Source organism: Colossoma macropomum, unplaced genomic scaffold (assembly GCF_904425465.1).
Source record: "Colossoma macropomum unplaced genomic scaffold, Colossoma_macropomum, whole genome shotgun sequence".
Classification (NCBI taxonomy): Eukaryota; Metazoa; Chordata; class Actinopteri; order Characiformes; family Serrasalmidae; genus Colossoma; species Colossoma macropomum.
In genome coordinates this window covers 9,948,631-9,960,924 of record NW_023494807.1, presented here as the reverse complement: position 1 = coordinate 9,960,924, position 12,294 = coordinate 9,948,631, and the positions used below count along the sequence as shown (strand labels likewise).

At 37.2% G+C, this 12,294-nt stretch overlaps 1 protein-coding gene across 6 annotated transcripts in view; it reads right to left on the bottom strand.

Annotated features, from left to right (window-relative positions):
- dock10 (dedicator of cytokinesis 10) overlaps positions 1–12,294 on the bottom strand; it is a 192,414-nt gene that overhangs the window by 74,621 nt on the left and 105,499 nt on the right. For all 6 annotated transcript variants that reach the window (XM_036555809.1, XM_036555807.1, XM_036555812.1 and 3 more), the window contains exons 5-11: positions 11,693–11,765; positions 10,102–10,239; positions 5,540–5,674; positions 4,531–4,717; positions 1,220–1,305; positions 1,047–1,130; positions 456–608 (exon numbers count right to left, since the gene is read on the bottom strand). In XM_036555809.1, the coding sequence (XP_036411702.1) occupies positions 456–608; positions 1,047–1,130; positions 1,220–1,305; positions 4,531–4,717; positions 5,540–5,674; positions 10,102–10,239; positions 11,693–11,765 (856 nt within the window). The remainder of the gene's footprint in view (positions 1–455; positions 609–1,046; positions 1,131–1,219; positions 1,306–4,530; positions 4,718–5,539; positions 5,675–10,101; positions 10,240–11,692; positions 11,766–12,294) is intronic.

The following is a 12,294-nucleotide window of genomic DNA, read 5'->3' as shown; positions in this document are numbered from 1 at the left end:
GCCATGAACACCAAGAGTCTCACTGTTGAAGACCAGGTTCACCCAGTATTACACAACAAAACACTTCATTAAAAATTATTATGATACCGCAGTTCTGACATAGTAAGTCCTTACATTATTTCAACTTACTACGACACTATTTTGACATCTTAGTCAATATTTAGAGTAAGTGAGTAACTATTTTGAGAGATTAAGTCAAAATTTTGAGAAATAAAGTCACCATTCTAACATAGTAAGTCAATAATTCTGGGAAAATAAGTTTTTTGAGATACTAGTTATAATTTTGACTGCTGGAAGAGGAGGCCACTCATTCTCTCTCCGGGTGGGAAAGGGCTTCCATACGTATCACTGTGAGGCTCAGAACACCTTGTTTTTCAATGCCAATATGTATAATTAAGATACCGTTTCTCCATAAAAGGCAGATACTCATATGTGAGCCTAATTTTGTGTCTCACGTTAGTGACCGGCTCCGTCTCTGTCTCGTTCACACAGCCCTGCAGTGTGAGGTTGAGGGAGCGGCAGTAGATCATCAGTTTCTTCCCCAGCTTTTCCTCGAAGGGACGGATGGGCGACGGTTCTCCACATTCCCCCCTCGGGCTCCTCAAAACCTACAACAGACAAAACTGATCCTCAGGACTGCACTCAGAGCAGAGCCTTCTTGTTTAAAGCATTATCAAGCAGAGTGTGTTACACTGCAGTTGGAAGAAAACCTCTCCGTTTTTTGCTGTTTTTCAGTTTTTGGCATAATCTGAAAATGCTTGTTATTCTTTACATTGTGTGTAAATTTCATGATGAACGGACTAAAAGAAATGACTCAAAATGACATGGAAAAAAATCTGGTTCCATTGATTTACATTAAAAGTGGAGTATGATTTCTTTCCTTCTCCTGTAAAGTTAGCATTTTGGGAGATACAAGGTTTTCTTCCGACAACAGCGATATATATGTATAAATATGACTCTGAGCTAAAGTGTGGCTTGATTATGTAAGAATCATAAAGAGGCTTTCTAGGGTAACTGGAGGCATTTGTGGATGATGAGAGACGTACAGGAGTGTCAGGGTCGAGAGAGAACAGGTTCAGCCTCTCTTCTCTTCGGGCTGCTCTCACCAAATCCTCGGTTTCAGTGATGTACTGATGGACAAACAAACACTGGTTAGCAGAGTCATACATTTAATTAGTATAAGATGGCTGTCAGCGGCTCATCTTGACCTAAAAGTTACCTTAGCTAATTCGGGATTGATCCCATTTTCTGTCGTTTCATCATTTTCAGGGACACAAACGTGATTCAAGGACACATCAAAAACATCTGAAAAGATTGCAGGAAAACAGATTAACATCACATTTACATATAACATCACAAATCAAATCATTCAAATTGATAATTACATCACTATTTAACCTTAACAATGACAAGGTTACGTCTCTTTAGGTTTTTTAGCATCACAAGAAACAGCTACCATGTCTCCAAAAGTATCCAGACAGCTCTAATTAGTGAGTTCAGATACACCAACTCACATTTTTGTAGACTCCAGCGTTTCTTCTGAAATGAGTGGTATTAGTAGTAAGTTTGTCCTCCTTTGCTGCAGTAACAGCCTCTACTCTTCTGGGAAGGCTTTACACTAGATGTTGAACATTGCTGTGAGGATTTGATTGAGCATTAGTGAGGTCAGGTACTGATGTTGGATGGTCAGTTCTGGATCACTCCAACTCATCCACTCCAGAGGATGCAGTTCCACTCTATGCAACTGAGCACCATCAGCAATGAGAAAGAAAAGAAAAGCACTGATCTGATAGAATAGGATGCTGGAGCAGCTGCACATGAGCCTAGGGTCACTGTGTCCAGTGCCAAGCGTGGCTAGAGGGTATGAAGCCCTCCCAGCATTGGGCCGTGGAGCAGTGGAACTGTGTTCTCTGGAGTGATGGAGCTCCATCCAGTACCTTTGGAATGAGTTGGAGTGATCCAGAACTGACCATCCAACATCAGTACCTGACCTCACTAATGCTCAATCAAATCCTCACAGCAATGTTCCAACATCTAGAGTAAAGCCTTCCCAGAAGAGTAGAGGCTGCTACTGCAGCACAAACTCACTATTAAAAGCCTTCATTTCAGAAGAAACTTTTTCAAACATTTCCAAGCATTTAAGTATTCTAGATAGTCTGATTTCTTCATTTCCACAGAGAGGAGAGAGAAGTGAGAGGCTGAGCATGAGAAAGAGAGAGAGGGAGGAAGGGAAGGAACATTAAAGGGTGTGATCTGGTCTTCTGCTCCAGGGCATGAACTGACTCAGCTTCTCTTAAACCCTCATTCTGCAATTTTACTCCCTTTTTTAAGCTTTAATTTTGCTGAAACAGAGAAACAAACTGAGTGTCATTATTTATGTATGTAGAAAAGGGCAAAAAAGCTGAATTTTTCCCAGCAAAGAACCTCAGCTTGCTAAACATATTAAATCAGCACTCAAAATTTTAAAAATTAAGTCAATTTCTAACTAATAAGTTTGCCACATAGCTCACAGAATCTGAGCTCCTCTTTTATGAGGACTAAAATTGCTGCCCTGCTTCTGAGAAAATGTTCACTTTATTGAACTATGAAGGTCAAGGATTCTGTGACTGTTGGCTATTTAAGCGTTCTTGTTTTGGTCCTACAAGCTTTAAACCAGCAACATATGTCTGTCATGCTCACAGAATCTGTGTAAACACTTATTAGTTTACTTTTATTATGCTTTTTCAAGAGGGTTAATTAAAAGCAGTAAGCCATTACGTCACAAAGAACATGTTTCGTTTTACACAGGACCTTTTATCTCTGTTACTGATAAAAATCACTAATGATGGAAGTTTATAAACTTTAGAAGGCTCATTAATATGCAATGGTAACATGCAAACTTAGTAGTAATGGAATATATCACTGTTTTTGGAATAAAACCTCGTATCTCCAAAGTGGTAAATTTACAGGAAAAGCAAAAACATTCTTCACTTTTAATGTAAGTCAATGGAACCAGAATGTTTTCCAAGTCGTTTTGGGCCATTTTTGTTGGTTCATTCTTCATGAAGTTTGCATACAATGTAAAGATCAACAGGTATTTTCAAATTATGTCCAACGACAAAAAAGGAGATACCAGGTTTTGTTCCGACAGCAGCGATATGTAACAGTATTATGTAATAAAGATAAACAGGTCACTGTTTTCTGTTACAGCTCCAGAAAAACCACAGTAATCAGGTTACAGATACATCATAAAGAGAGTAAATGCCAGCAGGATTTACATTAAAGCCACTGTTGCACACTGAATGCACTGAATGATGAAAATGTACTCGACCTCCTGCTTGCAAACTTTTTCATCTGATGTGATTTATTTCACACCACCAATCGCTGTTGATTCTGTGGTTGGCACGGTAACAGCCAAGCTGATGGTTTTGTCTCAGCAACTCGTCAAACGATATGTCCACTGTTTCGCCACATATGCTGTGCATTTCTGAACAGCTCAGTTTTCCTCTTTGCCATGTTTAAAAATGTCCTGTTGAAATTAGTTTTAGCACCGCAGAATCTCAAACGGCTCCCTTCTCTCTACATGGTGCACATCTGAGGTCTTAAAATGCCATCTTTTATCAAATCTACAATCTCTGTAAATAATGGTGTGTATCAGACCTGCTCTAATAACTGGATTACCTGTCAGGTTCCGAGAGCTTTTACTGAACTGGGGAATCTGATTTTAGCTGCAGTGCACCAGCAAACTGGAAAACACTACAGGAAACTCCGCTCACTGGTGTCACTCGACTATTTTAACTTTTAAAATAGTTCAGCATTCAGCCTGCAACTGTTTTATTTGATGATAGTTTCTTTTTTGCTCTATTTTATTTTATTTTGCTTTTAAGTTGTTTGTTTTTCTATCGCTTATTATTTCATTCTTTTACTTTTTTTTTGTTTTAGTTCCTTGTTTAACCTGCGTGGCTACAACATAAATGAGCATCACTCTCAATGCTCTTCAGTCAAAATAAAGGTTGACTGATTGATTAAAATATAGATTTTTGGCTTGCAAATAGTTCCTAACGTCTAAAAGTGAGCGATTTGGAATTCAGCCACTTGTGCACAATTTCCTTCTGAGCACTATTTTGGTGAAGAAGCCAACATGTCATAATTGATAGAGTGCACTATATAGGGAATAAGAAGCCATTTGGGAATCAGCCTTTGTCTTATTTCTATAACTTTAAAAAAGACAAGCAACCCAAAAGTAATAGGAAGCAATCAGACTCCACTACTTTAACATGGTAATCCTTTGGATTATGTTACAGATTACAGTTTCAGCAGTTAGTCAGTAATCTGTACTAGAATACATTTCTAAAGTAACCCTCTCAAGCCTTGTGCGAACACTTTGTCTATGAATGAATGTTTAAAAGTAGTAAATATTCATTCACAGCACAATGTTACATTAAAGACATTTATTATTTCATGGTAAAAACACTTTGACCGCTACATGAGGGCAAGGTTAAGTTTACACCCGTGGTAAAAATATCACATGGACCACCGTTCCAGACTCACCGTGCTTGGTGTCGGTCAGGTCCATGCTTTTGCGGTCCAGAGCCGGACCCTCAGGCGGGCTTATCTGGAGGATACGGTTCAGCGTATTGATCCAGTCCTCCATGTCCTGCTCGCTCTCCGCCGCAAGGACAAAGTACGTCACCTCATTCATCTTCAGCTCAAAGGCGTGCTTCCTCAGCCGGTTGTTCTGTGACATGAAACCCAGTCAGAGCATTTTAAGCACATCGGACATTATAGCTGAAAGATTAATCATGTTTATATCAAAAAAGAGCTGCAATGTTTATTATAGAATACATTCTCAACAATGTTGTCTTTAGTTTTAAATGAGGAAATTTAACCTAATAACACAGAGCGTGTGAACTGGCTGTAGATGAGTTAGACCAGTCAGAAGCCACAAAATGTTTACGTTCTGTGTATGTGACATCACAACCACGACTAATTTGTAACCTGACACACTCAGTGTTCAAGCTTTATGTTTTGGGCTTCTTGGCCAAAAAAAACTGGCTTGGAAATGAATTTATAGAAAATAATTGCATTTACATTGAAACTGGGATAAGGGCAGAAAAATCGCAATTAGATATTTTCCCCAAATCGTTCAGCCCTACCAGACATCATCCTTAATCTGGATCATTAAAGGAACGGTTCAGTGGATTTCAACCTAATTACTATCTGATGCATCTGTAGTGTACAACCAATTATCACAGATAACAATCTCAACATATTTCACTGAACTTAGTAAAACAACAGAAAACCTGTTGACTTGAAATTCACTTACAATAGAAGTCAACGGGCAGGTGCTGAATCAAGTGCCCTTCTATTAAAGTCTTCTATTAAAATGACTTTCTAGTCTGGGGGTCATTGTTCAAGCTGGGTAAAGGACCGCATGCGTCGGGCACATTCAGATTAGGCTGTAAAAATGCTTAAGGCCTGCTTTTACCACTGCAATTGAAACACTTGGTGACTCTAGTGGATATTCTGGATTGATTTGGCTAAAATGTCCAGTACTGACCTGAACTACCCCTGTGCATGAGTCCAGAAATATGCAACCTTTAGGCTCCTTTGAGATTTTCTCGTCTTTGTAGAAGTTCATGATGTAGGAATTGTCCGTTAGCTGAGTCAGCTGAAAATATCTTCTCTTAAATGACTGCAAAGACACAAGCGAAAGCAGGACGGAGGTGAGAAGCTGTGATTGTCAAAAAGGTCAGTAGGGTTCACACATGGGGCAACAGTCAAATGGCTCTCAAACTATCGTTGGTAATGAAACGCGCGTTTCTTTCAAGCTGTTATACAAACAGCTAATGCTTTAAAACATGTTCACTAAGGCGACTTCTTTATCTCATAGAAATAGTTACAACAACTAGATTTGGTCTAAAGAGGGTTAACAGAGCCAAGATTTAGGTCACTATGTTAAGTCTGTGCATCCTGAATGAATATTTTCACACTTGTATGTTGATTAGCTTCGAAGTAAACAGCACTAAAATGTGGAAACAATGTCAAAGAAAAAAAAACACTACAATGAACTTGCATGCAGGAAAAAGTGAGTTATTATCCAGTCCATGCATTAAAATACCTAAAATCACATTGTGGCAATGAAATCATCTTAGATCCAGTCAAAATATGTAATATTTATTATTATAAGACTGTTGTAATGAATTTTATACACTTAATGAACTTATTTCTAGACTTTATTTGTTTTTCCAAGCATTGTTTATTGAAATGACTTGTTAATGGACTAAGACATAACTGATTATTTCTAATGCATAATAACATAACTCATTATTTCATTTTTCAAATTTAAAAGTAAAAATGTCTAGAAATAAGTCAAACCTAAAAGTCAAATGTTCTTTTAACAATCTCAAAATGAAAAAGATGAGATATTTCTATTTCGACTACATTTCGGATTTTTTTCAATGTAAGTAACATTTATAGAATACCAGTAGGCCTGCCTCATTAATGATGCTTCAGAGGATTTAATCATCTTGGAAATATATGGAAGACAACTTCTTTTTTAAAATATGTGTAGAAAATATTTAAACATTATGTCAACATTTTTGCAACTCACTCATTTACTCAAGCACATGTAGCAGTCTCAAGTTTCTCCAGCAGGGGTAGCATATACATAGCATTTGTTTGCATTATTCAAAGAGAAGAGCCATGAACCTGCACCAGCAGGAGCTCATGAATGTAAAAGTTTGCAGAGTTTCAAAACGAAAAGAAATAGTTTTCAAAACATGTTTGTTACTTAATATTACATTATTTATGGTGTCTTTTTCAAGAAATATTTTTATTAAATGAGTTGATGTTAAAAACATAGAGCATTTGTTTAAAAAAATGTAAAATATAAATCAAAGACAGCACAAAATTAATGTCTACGCTGCAGCAGATGGTATGTGTATGTGTGACTTCTGTGGAAGGAATCATAATCAACGATCCAGATATTTTTAAAAATAAATATTTGTCCGAGGTATTTTTAGATTGTTTTCAGATTTATATTTAGCCAGTGAGTCAGTTTCTAAACTGCATTTTAAAAAAATTGTAAAAAAAACACCAGACTAGTTTGATCATGATCTCAGTTCACCAACACACAGGCTTTGTCAGATGTGTTAACCTCAAACTCTTCTTGCTAAGTCGGTAGCTGTGCTGTTTTAGGCCTCGCTTTATTCTTCCAAACGTATCTATGCAGTAACAGGAAGTCTGTGCATCTTTATCAATGCATTCTGATCTACTTACAAGTATTTAGCAATGTGTACAGAGAGCTCCTCCCAATTCCTCAGAACCATATCAAGAGAAGCTCGCTTGGCTATGGTGTCTATTCAGCCTTTTCAAGCAAATGTGGAGTTAAAATGCTGAGAACGCTCTGACAGTCCATTAGTATACCGTATAGGTCAGGAGTCGGCAACCCAAGCTGTTTTGTCCTTCAACAAACATCAAACCACCTCTGAAGCCCACAACATTTTATGTCTATTTTACCATCTTGGCTGTAAATATGTCTCAGTATGTGCTGATGTACTAGTATAGGCTATAACTAGTATCTGCTTTAAGCTTAATCTCAGCTATAGCTGCTTTTCTCGCATCACTGGCAGGAAACTTTTCCTCAAAAGCAGAACAGTTTCTCTCAACGTTCAACTTTTTAAGAGGCTGAAGTCTCTTCTCATTCGCCAGCTTCAATTTCCCGTTCCACCTCAAATGGTGCCTAAGCTGCCATAATGTAACTGTGGCACCATTTAAGGTGGAACGGGAAAATTCGAAGAAACTGACTTCATCTTCGTGACTTTTTAGTGTTTGACAGTTTCTCGTTGCAGATTAAACATATCAGGAAACCAGCTGGAGTGATTTAAATGTAAATGAGAAAATATAAAAAAGTCCATTTGTCTCTAAATTATTGATGTTTGTCTTAAATCTTTCTCTTTGCCGTTTCGTTAGCTACTAACTAGGTGAGATCATTGTCTGTGTTGTTATGGTGACCAGCAGTCTGCGCTGATCTTCAGGGTTAAATGGGTAAATTAGCAGTTCTACATTAACTCCAGAGTTTAAGACCATTTATTGTTAAACTGTGCTGAACGATCAGCAGAGCTTTATTTTACTGTAAAGGAGGATTATTTTATTTTTACCTACAAATCTAATTCTGCTGTGGAGCCGCAACAGGACAGTAAAACAGCCGCATGCGGCTCCGGAGCTTCATGATGCCGACTCCTGGTATAAGCAATGCTCGACTAGCAAATTGTGAGGCTCTACTGCTACAAGGTCACCATAAGAGCCACAGCTATAAACTTGGCTGAGGTGAATGTACTCAGGAAGGAGTTTATAGAGTAGAAAAGGTGTGAAACTAAGAGTACAATAAGCCTATTCATATGAATTGAGCTCCTTTTTATGAGTGGTTTCATGAGTTTGTACACTGTTCCTGTCCACATCAATATCCATTCAGACACAAAGCCACACTTAATGCTATTCCAGTAAACCAATCACACCACTGAACATTACAACATTAGCTGGAAGCCAGAAACATTATTCAGACAGTAGAGTTCAGCATAATGGAAACACAAATGCGCTTCTACAACTAACAACTGTAAAGCTGCGTTAGAGGGTTTTACTATGACTGCTACTTGGTCACTGCCTCTTAAGTAATGTTCCTCCATCATTACTACTAAGTACTAATATGTTCTGGTGGTTTAATCAGAGAAAGCCTGTAGAATGAGCTGGAGGCAGGAGTCCAAATAAGAGAACCCTGGATGAGGACGGAAAAACGACTTTACCTTGATTTTTTTGAATAAAAGCGTTTGATGTAGTTGGTAAACATTATTAAAGTTTAAAAAATATACTGTTGAATATACGTCCTGCTCCGTACAGTCCATATATTGAAACTAAGCTGCAAAAACAGTTTTGAATTTGTTGATTTTGCGAGGTCATCAACTTTTTTACATATATATGCCTATTCAGCCTGCAGCTGTTTAACCCCACCCACTTACACTGAAGGAGTATTTCAGCTCTGAGCGCTTTCTGAATGAGCCACAATACAAGCCAATCACAACACATTCAATAAGACTACTTCTTTATCTCACAGTAATAGTTAAAAGATCTAAATTTGATCTAAATTGAGTTAACAGGGCCAAGATTTAGGCCATTGTTCACTTCCTGAATGAATATTTTCACACTCGCCTGTTGATTTAGCCTCAAAGTAAACAATACCAAAATGTTGAAACAATGTCAAAGAAGAAAAGACACTGCAGTGAATTTGCATGTTTGAAAAATATGAGTTATCATCCAATCAATGCATTACAATGCCTAAAATGATATCTTGGCAAGTGAAATCATCCTAAAACTATTTAACATTTATTATTGTAAGACTGTTGAAATAAATATTATACAATGCAAACTTATTTTTAGACATTTTAAAGACCATTAGGTGTGTTTTTCTGAGTATTATTTCTTGAAATGATTTGTTAATGAAATAAGACACTTTTTACTAGATAAAATAACTTATTTAAAAAAATATTTAAAAGTAAAAAATGTCTAGAAATAAGTTAAATAAACTTATGCTCTTTTAACAATCTCAAAAGAAAACATTTTAGATATTTAGACTACATTTCAAGATCTTTTTTTCAATGTAGGTAACATTTATGGCCAATCAGATATTGTGCCTTTATGAGCTCATTTACATAAAGGCACAATAACATAAACAGCCAGTTTAATTCTAATGGATAAAGAACGGTTGAAAAACGGTCATGTAAGAATGAAATGGGACAGTTATTGGTATGAAAAACCACACAAACATTGTAAGTGGAAATATTAAATACAAGAAAAAATGTAGGATATGATCCCTTTAATGTAAGTTAATATAACATGATTTTTTTGCAATTTTGCACCATTTCTATTGAAATCTAATGTAAAGAGCAGCTTGTATTTACAAACAGTGTAAATTAGCGGTTATGCAGAAATGAACATGTCTGTTTGGGTAAGGGGGGGGGGTGAGGGGCACTGACTCTAGATCAGCAGTCTCGCTGAGAGGTGATTAGATAATTAGTATGACCAGCTGAGTGGTCACTGAATGAAGCCTTTGGCTGGCGCTCTCACCCGAACAGTGATGCTGTTGTTGACCGTGCTGTTGAAATTGCCTTTGTAGAGCCAGCCAGACTTAAAGACACCGATCCCGGTCCCTCCACTGCCGCCGCCGCCCCCTCCGCCTTTGGACGACGACAGCGACGTTGTGTCCTGCGAAAAAAAAGGAAAAGCGATCTTTAAATGGGCCATTATGGGCGAACGGTCGCACTCTTAATGGCCAGGAAATGGTTAGATCTGTCAGGGTGTGGCTTTGAGTTGAGACAGAGGGTGTGCAAACTAAAGTACTATGGGAACTATTAGTGTTAAGTGGTGGAGGTGGAATAAGGTCACTTTACCACAGGATACCTGTTACTGATTCATACAGGATAAGAAATCTAGAAATATTTTAAAGAGATAAGAGGGGCTACTCGATACGCTCGGCAGTAAAACATTTAATTTAACCTTGTGTATCTTTACCTAATCTTAGCTGTCTTATGTGAATTTAGTGTGTTATTATTCTCGTCATTAATTTACAGTCTTAACTTTTACAAAATTTATAAAAATAAAATCTAACTTTTTCTGTAAGTTCACATTTTAATATTTGAGCCCTACATATTGATTTAAGCTACAAGGAAGACAGGTAGAAGCTTCTTTGAGTGCCTCTATAGTTGAGAAATACTGCGAAAACTCCTTTTCTGCAGAATATTTTAATTTTACTGCATGGGATTAGCATAACCTTGGTCATTTCTGCAGCTCTTTTTTATCGTAGGATTAATATAACCTGGGTCATTTCTACAGTTCATTTTGTAGCACAGGATTATTATAGCCTGGGTCATCTCTACAGTTCATTATATAGCACAGGATTACTATAACCTGGGTCATTTCTACAGTTCATTTTATAGCACAGGATCAATACAGTTGATACAGTTATAGTTAATACAGTTAATTTTATAACATTTTAATTTTTATAATATAACCTGAGTCATTTCTACAGTTTATTTTATAGCATGGGATTAAGATAACGTGGATTATTTCCACAGATCATTTTATAGCATGGGATTAATATAGTCATAATAATATAATATAGTCATTTCTACAGTTTATTTTATAGCATAAGATTAAATATAATCTGGGTTAATATCTGCGGTTTGTTTGAAAGCAGATAAAATCCACTGGAATCTTTGCTGAGCGATCAGTGTGTAAAATCACTGACATGGTGGATTCTAATGAGACAATATTGTAAAACTAATTGTGTGACAAGTGAGTAAAAATTATAGTACTGTAAATCTAAAACAGTGTATAATGTAAATCTCTAAGGCCGGTTCACTCCTCACTCTCCTCTGAGTCTGAATGATCAAGAACATTTAAAAAATCTCGACCTCAGAATCGAGAGTCGTATTGAATCCGAAAATACTCTGTACTGTACTGCTCTGTGCTGTGAGGAGCTGACTGAGGCTTCTCATAGATGCTCCCACAGGTCCTGTTCTGAGTTCACTTAAGTCAAGTCCTGCACACGTTTCCTTCTGAGCTTTGTGTTACATGTTTTTCCACAATCTGGAGAAGTGATTTAGAAGTGCGCTGAAAGCAGGAGGGCGTGTGCTGGACGTGAGGCATAAACTCTGACCTCATCCTTATCCACATCTTCATGGTCAATCTCGAATGAGTGGGAGGGCAACTTCTGAGCCTTATACAATTTCCTGTGAGAGAGAGAGAGAGAGAGAGAGAGAAAGAGAAAGAGAGAGAGAGAGAGAAAGAGAGACAGAGAGAGAGAGAGAGAGAAAGAGAGAGAGAGAAAAAGAGAAAGAGAGACAGAAAGAGAGAGAGAGAGAGAGAGAGAGAGAGAAAACATAAGGGGACGAAGATTAGAGTTATTACTTTTGACTTGCAGGGCTAATTTACATAATGAATTCCATGTGATTCACATTCTGCATGGACAGATTCAATCTGTTCTTATGATTTATTTTGTTTTATTTTTTTTTTTTTATTACACAAACACAGCAAAAATGTAAAACATTATTTTTCCTTTCAGCAAAATAAAGACTACAGGCTTAGCGAACAGCTAATCATCAGAGTCAAATCACTATAATATACACCGATCAGGCGTAACATCACAACCACCTCCTTGTTTCTGCACTCATTGTCCATTTTATCAGTTCCACTTACTATATAGGTGCACTTCGTAGTTCTACAATTACAGACTGTAGTCCATCTGTTTCTCTGCATACT